Source organism: Corvus kubaryi, unplaced genomic scaffold, assembly GCF_017639235.1.
Source record: "Corvus kubaryi isolate FWS band 111438036 unplaced genomic scaffold, C.kubaryi_AGA036_p1.0 66, whole genome shotgun sequence".
NCBI classification, from domain to species: domain Eukaryota; kingdom Metazoa; phylum Chordata; class Aves; order Passeriformes; family Corvidae; genus Corvus; species Corvus kubaryi.
The window spans coordinates 20,465,973-20,483,799 of NW_024582054.1; the positions used below are offsets into that span (position 1 = coordinate 20,465,973).

The 17,827-nt window shown below is 41.0% G+C and overlaps 1 protein-coding gene across 2 annotated transcripts in view; it reads right to left on the minus strand.

Moving 5' to 3' along the window:
- Nucleotides 1-6,601: 6,601 nt before the first annotated feature.
- The window catches only part of FBLN5 (fibulin 5), a 45,071-nt gene continuing 33,845 nt past the window's right edge, over nucleotides 6,602-17,827 (minus strand). For both annotated transcript variants that reach the window (XM_042047656.1, XM_042047655.1), the window contains exons 6-11: nucleotides 16,982-17,098; nucleotides 15,933-16,052; nucleotides 13,043-13,165; nucleotides 12,373-12,499; nucleotides 9,347-9,542; nucleotides 6,602-7,480 (exon numbers count right to left, since the gene is read on the minus strand). In XM_042047656.1, coding sequence (XP_041903590.1) covers nucleotides 7,319-7,480; nucleotides 9,347-9,542; nucleotides 12,373-12,499; nucleotides 13,043-13,165; nucleotides 15,933-16,052; nucleotides 16,982-17,098 — 845 coding nt within the window. In that variant the 3' untranslated portion in view covers nucleotides 6,602-7,318. The remainder of the gene's footprint in view (nucleotides 7,481-9,346; nucleotides 9,543-12,372; nucleotides 12,500-13,042; nucleotides 13,166-15,932; nucleotides 16,053-16,981; nucleotides 17,099-17,827) is intronic.

The following is a 17,827-nucleotide window of genomic DNA, read 5'->3' on the forward strand; positions in this document are numbered from 1 at the left end:
CATCAAACAGCCATTGTGTCTATATCCTGATAAGGATCAACTGTGCTTAATCCTGCTGTGGGAGACAAGGGTGCAAGAGGTCAGGGAGTGAATTCTTCCTTTTCCAGATGTTGTGTGGGATGTCTTAATTTCAGAGCTATTTATAGGCTACTTGGGCAGTTATCTTTCTAAGGAGATAATCTCCTTTTTAATATTTTGTGTTTCTAGTTGATTATTTTTGTCCATGTCAATGACATCATAACCAAAGCACTGAAGGTTAACTAATCAGAAAGTTCTTTTTTATTGACCTTCTGGTTCAATTGTAATTTTCTCTCTCTGTAATTCTCTTGCATCCATGGGTATGACTACACTGCTGTGAACCGAATGCTGTCACTTACACCATTGTTAACTCACACCAAATCAGACTGGGTAATTCCAAGTGAGCACAACCCTGAGGAAAGGCAAAGGGATACACTAAACCTTCCTGCAGGTAGTATGTGAGCAGTAGGTAACAGCTTGGTCCTTTTAATTTTGGTAATTTTAAATTTTCCATTTATACAGATGTATAAATGCAGTGAGAAATTTTGCAGACATTATGATGTAAACCTCCACTTGGTATCATTCAGAAGTCAGTGAAATTACCTCTCCTTCAGCTCTATGTCTCTATGAGTTTTGTTTCTTCACTGACCTGGGGTGTAGACTTGGGCTAGCAGATCTTTCTGGTCACTGTAGGAGCCCAGGGATCTCTGTTGAGCAGCTGCTGTTGTTTTGGAAGCAGTCAGGTTTTCTGTCCCCCTGCCCTACTTGAATGGCATCAGATGTCATGGTCCAAAGGATTATTTTTAAATGATGAATTATATTCCAGTATTCTTGGGGATACTGATTTTAATAACAAATCCGTGTAATCTTGGCGGGCCTTCTTCCTTTTTGTTTGTATGTCACATAATCTACAAAGCAAGTTTACTAACCAAAATGTTTCTGAAAAACAGGAATTTCTCATGAAGACTGGGGAAATCTGGTCCTGGATCTTTGAATTGTGTTTGCATTTTGTGTAGGCAGCCAAGAAACCCCACGCTCTGAAGATTTTTGTCAAAAACTAACCTTTGTAGCATGTTTCACATCTTGGTTGGAGAACATGTGCAGCAAGTTGCTGATGAACAATCTCCAGACTAAGGTCCCAGTCTGAACAAACACATGCACATGCATTACTCAGAACACTGCAGAATCTTAAGGAAATCAACACAGTCCCTCATAGGTTACAGACAGGAACAAGTCCCATGAATGATGTGACTATGCAAAGGCTTGGGTGTAGCTTCATGTTTTAACAAAACAGAATCAAGTGCCTGGGCTGGCCTTTGAAGAGCAGGAGTGAGGAATCATTCATGGAAACACATCAATGAATGTCTTGAAATACCAGAAGAAATTTTGAAATGTTAAAGGTTATCTCAGGAAATCTCAAAGAATCCAAGGATAGTGCCCACAAAGAAAAAGATATTGCAATCATACTATTATTTATTTACAGAAGAGAAGCTTTCAGCTCTACTCTAAAAATAATACATATCTGCTTACATTTATACCACTGACACTGAGATTTGAGACTTAAAATAAAACTGGGCTAAATCTAGACCTGAGGTGAGGTGTTTAATGGTCACTGACTTCAGCATAATGATGATCACAATGAACTCTCTCTGACTAGGGCCACATACTCTGTTTGCAAATTGGAAAAACCTCATCCAAGGTTTGTAAAGCCTAAGGATGTATTGCATAAGCATGTCCTTATCAGACTTCTTAAAAAGCCTTGAGACGATCAAGACAACATAACAGATGCCATTTCCGGAGAAAATAGGGACCTAGAAGAGCATCTTTCACCTTCAAAACGACGAATTGTGGGGTTTTTGAAATCCTGTTTATGAAGCCAGGCTCTACCAGCAGGCTGGGCAACCCCTTCAGCCATTCACACCTAATACTTTGCTGTAAGGGTGCTTACAAACATGGCAGTGCAATTTCCAGTGAAACACATTGAAAGCTTGCACAGGTGGTAGATGCATAAGTACCTGATGGGGAAATAATGACACTGCCTTGGATATGAGACGAGCAATTGAGGTCAATCAGGCTCTAGAAAAGATGAATAGCCTACAAGTGATCTCCAAAAAGCAAAATAAAAAGTGTTAAGTAGTGCCAGAGAAGAAGTGGAGCTCACTCAGCATGTGCTTGCAGTGCATGACCATAATTAGATCATTTGTCCAGGACAAACCCCAAAGGGAAAATGAGTGACCTCTGGGATAAGGGAAAGGGAATTGAGACTGAATATTTCAGGAGTTCTTCATTGCTGAAGTGTTTCCTATAGATCCCTTTGCTACTCATATACATTCCTCAATTCTTACACTGAGGTTACTGCATCGTTATTTACTTCCTGGTGTAGAAGTTGTACCCAAACTCTCCCTCGTGTGGCTTCACCAGTATTAGTTGAGTTACCCAGGGGGATCAGCTTGCAAACCACTAGAGGGATCTCCGAAGTTTGAGCTAAGAATGGGAATAGGTGAGATTTCCACATCTGATGTGCACAGTTAAAATCTTCAGTTACACTCTGCACTGAAACAGGTGAGGAAAGAGGCAGGTGCAGATAGCAGTCAGCTATCACTGACATCCCCACACAAATACCTCTGGACCATTACACTCCCTGTTGCACTGACCCTTCAGCACGTGTCACCTTTCTGGGGCAGGCTTTCTGCAGAATCTCCAAAAGTCTAGTTATGGCCATCATCCTCAGTCTTCATGCATGGCACCTGCTTTGCGGTTAAGCTATTCAAAATTGGTTCAAAGACTTAGAGCAGCAAAAGGTAACGAGTGTAAATCACTTGTCTGGACTTGGGTCAGATGAGGAAACAGAATTTGCTTGTGCCATGTTGTCTTACAGCTCTTTGACTTCCAAATGCAGAGCCACACTACCACTTCTGTAGCTTCTGTAAATTCTCTTGTATACAGATATGTGTGCAGTGCTTTACACATACACAGGGAAGATTCTAAGGACACTTGTTATCTTTTCATTGAAAAGCATCAGTCATGCAGATTAACACCAGATGAGGGTTTTGTCCATCCAGGATAGAGATTTATTTTGACAATAATGCCTGTCAGGATTGAATAACATTAGGGCATACTTTTATTCCTTTCTTTTTTTAAACATCTTTATGCTATGACATTTTCATTGTGTTCTAATACAGCTACATGCTGCGGAGGATATTCAGTAGCATATTTTGTGAATAAGCCAGACTGGAGAACTTGCATGACCACAAACTGTACTGATTGTATTGTTCTGCTCTAGACAGAGAAAAATTAATATGCAAGTTCTGCTGATGCTGATACCATGTTTACGAGACAATAAAAGCTGTCTCTTCTGAAGGCTAAGTCAAAAAAAATGTAAGTATGAATACAGGCCCCCAACTGAAGAGGAGAGAGCTCTGTATGAATGGCCCTGGACACTACACTCAGTGATTGTGGGTGACCAGGTTCTCAAAAGAAGTTTAGTTATTTTTAACAAAGTTATTGTAGTCAGAGAGAATCACCAGTTGAAAAGCAGTTCTGTGGGATCCAGGAAACTCTTGGGTGAAATAACATTTTGTTGTCTGTGTCAAAAAAGTCAATTCCCTAAAAATATCTCAAATAAGCCAGATGATAGGACCCATTCTACTCCCTCTGGCACCTAACCCAACTAGCATGAATCACTTTGTTCATTTATCAGAATAGCTTCTCCTTCCCAATCATTGTGATCTGTATCAAAGATTACTGCCATATCTGCTTTCTTTTACCTTTATTCCAGTTATTGCACTGGCAATAGGTGCTGTTCAAACACATAGTGGAGGGCAGTCTTTCTGCTGAGGACCTATGTTCAAACAGACATCACAGCTGACAGGCAGGAGAGGCAAAGAGCTGTCCCTTCCCTGCTTGGCAAGGGAACAGCTCTGCCAGCCTGAGCAAGCAGAGCCAGAGGGAAGCCACACACACCCAGACCAGGGTCTGTGCCCTGCTCTGGTGCTGGTCAGAATACTGGCCATTAACCATATGGTAAAACTCTTCATGTTAGAAAATCCTCGGCAGTGGGTTAGAATAAAGAATCATTTTCTGAGCAGACCTGGAATTCTGTCTGCTTTTGAGGAGTCCTGGCCTCAAAGAAGAACATGAATATAAGCAGCAGTTGCAAGTTTGCATTTTTAACTTTCATGCTGTAAAACTCTGACATGCATAGTCATCTTTTTTAATTTGGTGAGAATTGCTGTAATACTTGAGTCTGCGATAGTCTATTGAAAACAGACCCCTGACTAGGAAACAGAGAGTTTAGATGTTATAAACTGCTAGTAATTTATTATTTTGAGACTGGCATATATTTTGGCAAAGTTTAAGTTGGCTGGAGTGATAGTGAGTGATGAAAGATGTTATGGCGGTTGAGAAGTGGCTGAATTCCTTTGTTTCCAGACTTTCCACTTTTTTTTTAAGGCGCAGAATGTTTATATAGAAAGTGTAATACTGTTTTATGAGTATTTGCTGGACCCTGCTAAAACCAAGCATTCAAGCTTTACTCTTTTAACAAAGTGTTTTGTTATGAAATTCCTCTGGGTTTTGATGTTTCTGAATTAGGGTTAAATCAGGTTGGTATGTGGGGGCTGTGGGAGAACAGGCCAGAAGTGACAAACTGTCTGGTGTCTAACAGGGTGTGCTTCCACTCCAGGAGGTGATGTGGTGGTAAGAAGAGAGGACTCCTCAGCTGGACATGAAGAAGCCATAACATAGGGGCACAAAAAGGGGATTTTAAGAGAAGAAGAGGGGATTTTAAGCACTGGAAAAGCTGTCAGCATTTTAAGAGTTGGACATCTTCAGTGCAAGACCTTGCCTGTCCCTCGGCTGCTCTCTGGTCCACCAGAGCCTGCATGTTTCCCATGCTTTATTTCCATCATCTGGAACAGGAGCACTTTTAGTCCCATGGTTATAAACTACCATTCCTCCTTCCTGATCATCTCTATTTTTCCCTCCAAGACTGTGGTATTTGATGAGCCATGATACACTCAGGAAACAAATTCTTGTTTCTGATATTTCTCTGCCCATTTCCTCTGCATTTATCTCCTCCAGTCGGCTGCTCATAAAACTCACTGGCTTTCTGCCTTCAGCTTGGCCCACTAAACCCTGGAGTCAGTCTTCAGCCTTTTTGTTTTTACAATACAGGACAGAGCTCTGAGCCACAGCATCCCAGGATGTTGTAGCAGCAGAGAGAAAACCTTTAAATCATTAAGAAATGGAAGCTGCTAAACTCAGTGTTTCATTGCTGAGAGCATCAGGGCTTCCTTCAAGCTGAGTACAAGGAAAAAGAGCAGAGTCTCTACTGATTCACATAGCTTACTAGGAACAAGAGTCTGTTTTCTGACTGTGTCATGCAGTCTGTGTTGTAGTAACTTTCTAAGTCTTTATTCTCTCATTTAATACTCCACTTCAATGAAGACTTCACATAATGCTGCTACTCGGCTCCTAGTTGCTCACATGATAGTCTTTGCAAACTCCTTCTCCCAGGTAGCACTAAGCACTTCCAGTTCTCAAAAGACAACACGAAGATTATCCTTCCTGTCCTAGCAGTGCTAGAGAGCAAATAAGCCAGTAAGGAAAAAACAAAGCAAAAGAGCTTGTTTCAGACAAATTTAAGAACAAGGCATATAAACCCTCACCTTATTATAATAAAAGACCAAAGTGCCAGTGGCTTCAACACACATTATACCTTCCAACTATACAATTTTAAATTTTTTTTCAAACTGTTAAACATATATATAGATTTAGCTTAGCACTGAGAAGCCTCAGCTGGAATACTTTTCACAGTTTTGGGCACTGCACTTCAAAAAAGATGTGAACCAACTGGAGAGAATCCAGATGAGAGCAACGAGAATGATCAAAGGTCCAGAAAATGTGATATATGAGGAAAGACCAAAAGAATTGGGTTTGTTTAGACTAGAGAAGAACAGTCTGAGGGGAGACATGACAACAGTCTTCAGACACGTTAGACTGCTGCAGAGGGGTAGATAAACGGTTCTCAGTTTCTACTGGAAGTAGGCTAAAAAGCAACAGATTACAATGGAGATGCAGATTAGACTTTAGAAGAAACTTTCTATTGGTTACAGCAGTTATACCTGAGAAGACAGTGCCCATGGAAACTGTGGGATCCCATTGTTTGAGATTGAGGTACTGGTATAGTCCGGTCTGCTTTGTGGTAGAAGCATGAATAAGACTGGTCCTGGTCCTTTTCAGCTATTTCCCCTCATGTTAGAAGTGTAGGAGAGAGACTGCAAGTGAAAAGAACAATTCGTATTTTTTGAAGGAATTTGGACAGGTCTGACCTGAGTGGTCTTTGAACAGGAGATTAATTGCAGCCATAACTACAGAGTTAGTATTACTACTTTGTAGCCATTACAAACTGTTTGCAACTATCACACTCAAGAAAACAGGGAAAAATAAAATTCTGATTCTTAATCTGCTCTCAAGTCCCTACTTACGCTGGACACTATTTTGGTAGTGGAGGCCTCTGTCAAAGATCTTGAGTGTAAATAAGCATAAAATCCTAAATGTTGTAAAACACACCATCCAGTGATAGATTTCTGTGAACTCTGTTATATGGAAAGATTTAATACAGAAAGGAACCCAAATATGTGACACTTTGTCAGAAAGCAAAAGATTACATAGTACAACATGGTTTTTTGGAATGAATTTACAATGAATTTTAACTATAAAATAGAATGAAAGAAAAAACAGGTGAAACTAAGACAAATGCAGGGTGAATTGAAACAAAGTGCTTGACTGATAATTCCAGAGATAACTGGGAATGCAAATTAGGACTTCTGAGGTCCCTAGTTTCAATAGGTGAGTTTTTTGTTTCTGTTTCTGCTTGTTTGTCTGCTTTTCATTTATAACGAAAAAAAAGGTTAAAAAAAGGCAAGATTGCAAAAGCCAGCTTTTCCCTCAGTTTCTTTGGTGCTTTCTGCTAAGCAGCCTTGGAGCTACAAAGGTTCACAGTCTTTCACATCGACTCATGCCCTAGAAGTGTTTACAGTGAGAAGAAGAGTCCTTAAAATACATGACCACATAGAGAATCATATGGGATCTGCTGACAATACATCTTCAGATGTCTGCATCCTGGTAGGGACTGTGCATGAAGAGGCCTCCCTGCTCAGACAGGCATAGGTGACCGGGTCTGTGGAAATAGTGATTTGGTCTGGAGCTGCTATATGTACTGGCTTTTGAGGAGAGAGTTCTGCAGAGGAGGAACTGTCTCTTTTGGCTTAGTGTTTCCAGGGCACAAACTCGAGGTTTAGAAGGAGTACTGTGATACGAATATCCTCAGCCGGATGACAGAGCTTCCTCTGAAGTTGATGACAGTGTTAACAGTGATCATTTCCAAGTCCAACTCAATAGTACGGGGCCCCTTCACGGGGCGGGTCATCACCAGAGTAGCACTGATAGGTCCCGTTTGCTGTGCACAAAACAAGAGAAAGCAAGTGAGATTGCCAAAACTGGTTCTTCAAACCTACTGTCTCACTACAGTGTTCAAGCAGCCAAAATAGGTGTTTTCTGTTGCATTGTTTGAAACCACTGCAATTGATGGGACAGAGTTTCATTTCAGCATTTGGCTTCTTTTCAGTGTTTTGCATGAACTATCACCTTCTACAGTTTGTAAAGCCTTTGGGAGCCCTGCACATTAAAGTGGCTATTGAACATAGACACTTGCTATTGCCCAAGAAAGAAAAAAGATGAAAACATGGATTTAGGGTATAAACAAGTAATGATACCTGTTTGTTTGAGGTACTCTTTAGTTTGATGTAAAGGACAGTGTTACTGTGAAGCAGCGAACACCCAGAAAGGGTTATGTTAACAGAACTTGGAGAACAGGTGTTCTCATGTGGATGGGGTCCAGGTTTGTGGTACATTGTGTATGTTAGAGGCACAAACCTCACCCTCCAAAGAGAGCTTTGAATATGCGATAGCACTTCAGAAAACCAGTCCTTCAATAAATGGAAGCTTTGCAATATCTGACCAGAACAGTGGATTATGTGCATTTAAAAATCAGACCTGCTGATGTTAAAACCAACTGCAGTTTGTTTTGCATCGGGAACTTACGTAGACACAGTGGGTCCTGTTTTACCCCAAAACTGGGTGTTTGTTACCTTTGATCAGGCAAAGCCAACATAGCCATGAGGAGGTGCTGGGTGTGTTGCCTGGTCCGTGCCAGACTGGGTCCTGGTGCCTCAGCAAGGTCACAGTGTCCCTCCCATGTGACCCTGCCCACCTACTGCCCAGGGAATGACATGGTAAATCAATGGAACCAGCAGGCTTGGGCAATGGGGATGGGAGCTGGGGCTTCAGCACCTGCTGGATCGGCCCAGATGAGGGGAAAAGGTCAGTGGGATCGGTAATGACTTTGCAACAGGAAAGCTCTTGTGAGATGTAAATTATTGTAACGTAATGGGACCACTTGTCCATTCAGGATTTTGAAATATTTTCCTTTTCTTACAGTGGGAATCTGAGGTTCTTGAGAGAAATATGTCCTGGAATCTATCCCACTACCCATGTCCGTGAGGGATGGGAACCTTCAGTAGCCACAGAACAAGACTTAATGTGAGTGTCTGAGCCAGGTTTTGCCTAGAGCTGAAAATCAACCTCCTGAGCATCACCGTCCCTTGTGGATGTACCCCATTCTCTCCTGACAGTTCTGAAATCTCTGCATGTCAGTGGTGTGGCAAAGATGACTGGGGAACAGAGAGATCTTCTGAGGAAAACAGATTAAAAAAGCCCAGGTAATTACATTTTCTCTAACAGTATCTACATAAAATGTGTGTTCTCAGTGAAAAAATTCATAACAAATGAAAGCAAAGAACCCAGAAAATCAATTGTTGACATAAAGGGGTGGGGTTTTTGCTTACTTTTTTGGTTTTCACATTTTTCAATTTCCAATGAAGAGTTTAATAAAACAGACAAGAAACACTGAATCTTTCAGTGACAATTGCTGGTTGTCCATCAAATAAAAAACAGCTTGGCACAATAGTTTCTCTTGAGCTTGGGAGACCTGAGCTATTCTTAGACATAGGTACAGCTCTGGGCTTTCCTAAACCTACTGTCTCTTAGGAGAAGCATGTTTACTTTGGGTAGGTTACTCTCCTGAGAGATCCAGCAGTTCCTGCAGATCAGCACACTGCTCTGCATGTCTGTGTGTAAAAAATGCCTCATACTGAAGCTTTAAATGATAGTCATGAAAAGCTTAGTTCTGCTATCAGGATATACAGCTAACTCATGTTTTCCCCCAGTGCTGCTAACTCACTCCCCCAGTGAGTGCTAGACTTACCCGCATGTAGAATTCCCTGCCCTCGTTCCCTGATTTGATTTGGAAGATGTAATAGGCTCCAGGGTAGCGAGTTGTTGCTTGCATCTGAAAAATGTCTGAAGGCACAGACCTCCCAGACACCATATCCATCACTCTGTACAGGATGGTGAACGGCTGATCTCTGCATCCGGGGTTTTCAGCTGGACACATGCAGCGGCTGATTGTCAGAGATAGAATTGTCATCAGGGGTTAAAATTGCTGTAATATTTGATTCTTTATATGCTAAGACAGGTGCATAAATAAATAAAGAATGTTGTTGAGCAGCTAAAAGAATCAATGAAACTTGTAATGAATTTTCTCACTTTTAGTATTCTCTGTTTTGCTACTCTGGCCTATATCCTGCCTCCTTTTTCTTCTAGGCCAAAATACCTTGGCATTTTCCTTAGATCACTCAAAAATGTGAACTTTCTTTGAAGCAGCTCTGCAGGTGCAGAATACTTGGTACATATTTGTTCTGATAGTAATTTAAACTGAACTGTCCCCAAAATAATATTAATAATTCACTTCACTGATAGTGCTGCATAAATGTAGTGATCTTTTTTTGTATGCTACATGAAAACATACAGTAGATATCCTGGATCAAACCAAAGCTCTAACATCAAATGCAGAGCCTTAAGAAAGAAGAGGACAGCAAGCCAAGCATACGACACTTCCATCAACAGTCTCCAATTGTTTGTGACTCAGGGAATCCTTGAGACAAAATATTTTCTTTGTATTCATCAGCTATTAATGCATTTCTTAGCCATCAGCTGTTCCAGCTTCCCCTTACACCCACATGAATATTCGGCATCAACAGCCCGCTGTGGCCAGGAGCTCCACAGCCCCCTTCATCCCTATCTGCATGGCCTCTTTCTGACTTCATCTGATGCTCCCAGCTGAAAGGAGAGCAGCCAGTCAATCCCTGCTCGTCCTCCTCAGACATCTCAGGGCTTTGTATTTGACCCTGTTCATGGCTGAAGGGTTCTAACTTAGAGCTTAGTTCATCACAAGGAAGCTATTCCATACTTTTGATCATCCTCATTGCTTCTTATGAACCTTTATCCAGTTATATTTCTTTTGACAGAAGGGGAAGGAACTGCACAGTCTTAAAGATGTGGTACACAATAGCATGTACTCCAAGGATATTCTCTACCTATTTACACTTGAAATTCAGATTGCTTTTCTGATCTCTAGTGAGTACAGCAGTTCATGGAACTAGAACAACTCTCAAATCTCAGTTTGGATGGATTATGATCAGATAAGTGCTCCTTATTTAATTTGTTAATCTGGTATTGTCTTTTTACTTTAAATTAATCTACACTGGATTTTATCTGCCATTTTTATTGCACAGTCATTGAGGTTTATTTTGCAATATTTTTCTACCCAGTCTTTTATCTACTGTCTTCAGATATGGTTGCAGACTTTGCCTGTATCATGGTTTATTCTTTTTCCCAGGTTGCTTATGATGGACCAAGTAGGTCCAGCTCAGACCTCTGCAGAACTTCCGTGTGAAACTTGACAATTTAATACTATCCTCTGTTTAATTTTTGTCTTTCAGCCTCTTATTCTTCTGTTTCAGGGACTTTTCTCTGTTACTTAGGACTGCTTAACTTCCATAGTAACTATGTGAGGGTCTTTTCAGAAGCCTTTGGAAATGCAAAGAGACTGCATCAGTCCATGTGCCCTAGCCACATGCTGCTGATTTCTTCAGAGAACTCTAATAAAGTTGTGAGGCAGGATATCCCTTTATAAAAGCCATGTTGGGGGAATTGACATGTTGGGGCATGGGTCTTTTTGACTATTTTTTCTATAACCTCCACTACTGACATCAATTTCAGACAGTGCCTCTGGCATGGCCCCCATCAAGAGGCTCCTGGCATTATGAACACCCAATTCCTTCCACAGAAAACACAGATGCAAGGAATTCACTTGGCTTTTATACTGACCACTTCTAGACATATGTCACAAATTAAGTGCAGTCCCATCTAGACATGAGCCAAAGCCACCAAACACAAAGCTCAGAGGTCAAGAGTTCTGGTGCAAGCTGCTCTGCAAGGTCTCTGTAGTTGGGCTCTGGGGAATTTAGATACAGAGGATTCAGTTATTTCAAATTCCAGTTTAAGACTACCACCTCTGAAGGTAGGTAAACCCAGAACTAGACAAACACTATGTGTCCACTCTTCAGCTGCCCTAGTTCAGAAAGCAATGTAAAGACATGAATAAAGTATAAAGGAAAGAAGCTAATTATTCATCTCTTGCCTTTCTATAAAATACATGGGGCTACCAGGCAATTCCAGGTAATTGGGTTAGTGCAAACACTGTGGATGAAATAATAGGGACTGCAATATATCAAGATCAGTTTGGAACTGAAATATTTTGAGCCCCAGAAAATACATACAAAAATGTAAAAGAAATGGGCAATTTTTAGAAATGTAGGATTTTTTTTTTTGCTTGTTCAAATGATTCCCAATTGAGACAGTAACAGTGCTAACAGCCCCATCCAGACATACACGATTTCTGGGCAAGGCGGATCAGTCTGTGAACTATTCAGAACTTTTAACCTTTAAGCAGTAAGAAACTATTTGTATCCTGCTCTAACTATCATCTAATGTGTTAAGGTACTTCCCAGGCATAAGCTAGTTACCATTTGCAGGAAATATTCCTACTGATAAACAGGCTGCATTTGAGTATATGTGAAGTCAGTGAGTAATGTAAGTAAACGTCTCTTACTACATCACAAGCCTTGCTGTTTTCTCAACTAACTGATACCTGTTTTTCCAGTCTAACTTCACATACATCTGAGCATGATATCATATCATATCACACCTGGTGACCTGGTAAGGAATTGCAATTTATTTTTATAAAAGCTTACCAGTGGTAAATGCAGCAGCAGCATGTATGTATAGCTCTTTAGACAGACTTCATGGCTGTGTTGCAAAATTGCAGCTTATTTGGATACAACTCTCACAGATAGAATTTGCTTTTGTGGCTGTGGGTATGTTACTCACTTCTCATTAATTTGGAGATAAGGCTCCTCGCATCGTACTGGGTCTAAACATTTATATTCTCCTGGGATATTGAAACATGTTTGCTGTGAAGTGCAGGTGAAGTTTCTTATTTCACATTCATTGATATCTAAAACACAAGGAATGAGAGAAAGGCTAAAGCAGGGAAATATGTACAAGATACCAATCCTACAAACCAGTTTGCATCTTAGGGAATTAGCCCAAAATTCATAAAACTCTTGCACCACAAGAGGTGGCCTTTTTATAACTGATCCCTCTTCTAAGAACAGTTTTTACTTCATTCATTTCTGCTTATTAGAGTGCTCCCACATGCTAAATGCTGCAAAAAAACCGGAAAGGAATTGGCTGCTCAAATGCTCCGACCCTAGAGAATGGGAAAAGTAGAGATGTGCAGCAGAGGGGACAGCATTTGAGGTCTTTCCTGTGTAGCTGTTTCCTAGTCAATAAAGTCTTACTTAAAACAACACACCAATTCACCTCAGCTGGAATATTCACGTGATGACATTCTTACCAGAATTGCATAATTGGCCCCTACAAGTACTTCACTATGGAATTCCAGGACCAAGCATCTCAATTCTTGAAAACCTCTTTCTAGACACAGGATCTATTTTCTGGTCCCCTCAGGTTTTACTCAGTGCAGGAATGTTCTTACCTTGGCAGCTTCTACTATCGTCAAGCAAGTTATACCCTGAAGGACAGGTACAGTAGTAGGAACCAGGCCCGTTCACACATTCGTGCTGGCAGAGGAACTCTGAGAAGCTGCATTCGTCCATGTCTGCAGTGGTAAAACAAAGTTTAGTGTCTTTGGCTTTACTGTCAAAAGAGCAGTCCTGCGGGCAGGTAGCCATCCAGACTACCTGCCCATCACCTCAGCTGGAGGCTGGCACTGTCCAGCTCCCTAGAACTCTGCAGCAACCTGACAAAATGCTATACAAGTTCTTGGTTAAACACTTTTTTCCTAAGGAAACCAAAGCTGCTGCTGAACACAATGTATGTCTTTTATTTATTTATTTTTCTTTTCTAATACCTGTCACCAGTTGGCCATGTTTTCATTTCTGTTTTACGTCAGAGATACTCTGACAACAAAGCTGCAACTGTAATTTAAAAGGAAAGACTTGGCAGTAGTTTTCTTTTCTTTTTTTTTTGTTTTTTTTTCCTCTTTTTTGGAGAGTAAGCTTCACTTTCCCAGGGCCACATGGGTTCCAGCAGAACTCCTGCAGCCAGCCCTGTCTCTTTTATGTTTCTTAGCCTCTAGTCAGTTACTTCCAAGTCATTCCAGCAAGACTACAAGAGCTCATCCCACCCTGGGTCAGACATACTGGAAGGCCCAGCCCTCTCTCAGATACCCAGGAAGCTAGGCAGTCTGTCAAAATATCTGACTGAAAGCAGAAACTGTGCTCTTTCCCCTTGCACTCATGGATTGACCAGTCATTGTGTTCTGCAGAGCTGTGCTCAAGTGAGAAAGACGAACTTCAGAGCTGCACATGGAGGCATGGCTGACCGAGGGGAAAGCACATGCAAAGTCACTAGGCTGAGGGAGGCTGCCACTAATCATTTCCTTATTTCCCCATTCAGGGGAAGAAAGAAACAAAGGCCAGAGTTCCAGCCAGGAACTCCCAAGTTCTTATTCCCAGCTTTGACATGTTGACTCTCCCAGGCAAATCACTTTTACTCTTCAGAATGAATTTCCCTTTCTTCTAAGTTGGGCTCAGTCCATTTATCCACTTCTGGTGTTTAGTGCAGATGGATTGGAAAGTATTTGGAGTCCAAATATATCCAAGTGGCTTTAGGGCTGAAATCAGATTATCAAAAGGGAGATGAAAGGAACTCTACACCTACATAATCCTGTTATTGTGTGAGTTTCCCCAGTGAGTTCACTGAAATAAATACCTTCCTGAAAACACATGGACTGAGGGCTGACTCCGTAATGTGACTGAGATATCAACCACCCTCTGGCATCCTAGCCCCGACCTCCAGCATATTGGATTCATATAACTGGTGCTTGGCTGCTGTCAAGTGCTGAGGGACTTAGAGCCCCGAGGGTCCTACATTTCTGCTGCTGAGCCCACAGTGTTCCTAAATGCTCCTGGCATTCTGCTGACTATGTGCAGACAACAAGATGGTTGTCATTTCAGAGCACATCTAATGCACTTGGAAGACCTCTGTGATTAGAAAATAATGATGATGTTGGGAAAGCCAGGTTGAAATCTCTCCCTCTCTCCTTGAATTGGGGCAAGAAGCCTCCCAACTTCAAGGTAAGTTGGCTGCTAGGCCATGGACTAACCCTGCTCCTGTTGAAGTAAATCTGAGTCCTGAGTGTCTCATAAGAGTGTCCTCCTAACCAGGCATTCCTTTTGTGAGCCTCAGATGTCTAGTGATTGCCTGTGAAGTGGAAGCAGCTCATCCAGAGAAGCTTGACCTGCTTTGTCAAACATTTTCTTGCACAAGATTGTCAGGAAAAGATTTTCTGCTCTCTATCTGGGTGGTGGAAAGTCCCTTTTTCTGGCTTAACTGTCTGACATGGATGAGGCTCAAGCACCACCTTATTGGGCATTGCAATGAACTTATCTGGTTCAGATCCCCAGGTAGCTCAGGAGGTCAGCACATAAAAAACATTCAGGAGTCTAACTTAGAAGAAGAAATTCCATTAGAAAACAGAACACTAAGTTAGATGTTGCAGTCTAAATGTTTAATGCTTAAGAACCTTTAGATATTTAATATTTATTCTTTCCCTTATAACAAGGAAGTTTGCAGGAAAAATATCTTGGGAAACACTAATCATGTACACTGCATCTCACATATCTTCTCTCTCAGAAACAGCATGTTACATCTGTTTACTGTAAATTAAAACTCAAGTATTTTCCAGTGCATTTTTCCTTCCAAGAAATATTGGCCGAATTCTCTAATTTTATCAGGCTGAGGGGACAATAAGCAAAGAAATAAGTTTTGCCTTCAATTAAAATAATAAAATTTTTTAAAAAGCAGAGAGGAAAAAGTACAGTGACATAAGCACAATTTATTCTGCTGTGTGCTGAACAGATCAGCAATAACTGTACTAAGAAATCATATATTGTTACTAAAGTGAAGCCAGAGCCATACAGGGGAAACTGGGGAAGGTTTCAGGCAGAAGTGAGCAGTGGTTAAGAGCAAGAGGAATACATGCATTCAACAGACAAATGGAAAAGTGCTTAATAGAAAGTATTTCTTTAATCATGGAAGAATGTTCTAGGACTATCTCTACTTGCTCTAACAAAGCTTCCTGTTCAGCATTACAAAGTGCTTTCTTATGTTTTGCTGTTACCTTGGAGCTTTTGAATATTTAGCTTATTTCTTTAAAACCATTTGCAGCCCTCCTCCACTGAGCTTTTCTGGGTATTTGCTGTGTGCTCTAGCTGGAAAGAGGATCATATGAATTTCAGCTTTCCTGCTGCTACCATGGACCAAGGCAAAAAAATTTTTTAGAAGTATGTACAAAACAATACCTTTGAAAAAGTAAACATAATAGAATTAAAGAAACCAAAACAATAAATAAAGACAGTTACCACTGCAGTTAACTCCATCAGCTTCCAGTTCATAGCCAGGTTCACAGCGGCAGAGAAAAGAGCCGTAGGTGTTGACGCAGGTCTGAGTGCAAGGGTTTTCACTTGTACATTCATTCACATCTATGGGAAACCAATGCCAAATTCATCAGTGACTTCTCCCCAAACTCCATTTTCTTTTTTTTTACTGCATGGCATTTCAAAGACATTAGCTGTACAGTCAGAATGATTTGTTCTGAGAAAATATAACCAAGTCAGTGTTGTTTATTTGGATTCAGGCTGATGCCTGGGAATAGCATGTTGGAAACGCAACATGTATGGAAGTAAAGTATTTTGGGAATGTCTTCAATAAAAAAAATACCATGGAAGATGGGGATGAAATTTTTATTATAAATATTTCTCTCCTTACCCAATTTGAAAACCATTGAACCAATATTGTCATAACAGACCTGAGAAAAAATGCAGCAGGATTTTCCTGAGAAAGATAATGCAAGGGGTCCTTATGGAAACCTCAGGCTAAGGCAAAACCAATATTTTTTTCCTGGTAGGACATTAGCAGCTTCTGGGCATCATTAGCACAGACCTTTTCCTGCAGCATGTGGGAAGATGCTCGCTGCTTTGCTAGGGAGGCTGTGAAGAGGTCGTGTTGACTTTGAGGTAGCACATCACAGCAAAAGGTAGTCTAATCTCAGGACTCCAGTCTGGATCTTGGGACACTCTGATTTAATGAACTGACAAAGGTTTCCTGTCTCAGGTGGGTCACATAGCCTCAGATTTTAATAGTAAATTTAGTGCCTGAACTCTTGGTAATTCCACTGAATTGAGTGAATTGAGGTTTGGACCTCTGTGCATATTTCTCCTGATACACTGGTCATGTTGCACCCAAACCCCTTTGAGGTACTGGGAAACTATGAAATACCTGTCTAACAAACCTGTGAACATTTTCAAAAGCAGTGCTGGGAAGGTTACTAGTATTCTAAAAACCAAGCAAGCTTTAAGGGTGTTACTGAGTGGGGACAAAGGATTTCAGCCATGGTTTACCATACTCATACCTTGGCACGATCTCCCGTCGTCATTAAGGGTAAAGCCTGGGTTGCACGTACAGGAGTAGGAACCGGGCACGTTGGCGCACAGCTGCTGGCAGTAGCCGTAGCGACATTCATCGATATCTGTGGGTGGGAAGGATGGAAAGTACAGTGGTCTGCATGTTCACATGAGATACAAAGCAGCAAGCACACTCAGCCAACAGTACTGATAACACAGAAATAGCCCAGCACACTGGTTATGGATGTAAGAGTCAAACTTCCAGGCGTTCAGATATGGAGTTATAGTTAAAATATACCTCTCCCCAGTAGAATGTGGTAATGTGGTTTTATTCATGTCTGACATCTACCAGTGTGTCTGATGAATTGATTGTCATTGCTGTAATGTTCAGTGTAGTGTAAATCAGGCAGCCCAGTCTGTTCTTTTAAGCAGCTCCCTCAAAGGATACCTGACAGCTGGCACAGCCCGCCAGCACAACCACAGCCAACATTGCAGCGAAATTTTGGCAGAATCAAAATAGAAACCTTCTTTGCCTCCACATATACCAAAGCTACTCACTGGAACAGCACTATGTTTTACTAAAGGCTTCTTTATTTAGTGAGGATATTTTTGAAAGACTTTTTTTCTAAATAGTCACATTCTCTTTTTATATGAATTTTTAACTGACAAATTACAGACTGTAAAAACAGTTAATTTAATGCCAAAATAGCAGTTTGGGCTGAATTGCAGCATTAGCAATGCATGCAACTGAGTGCTATGAGCACAAGAAAATGCTCTAAGATATGTAAGTGCTAGAAGATTTTTGCCCCAGAACTAAGAACTGAAATGAAGCACCTGGAATAGTTGTTCTTTCA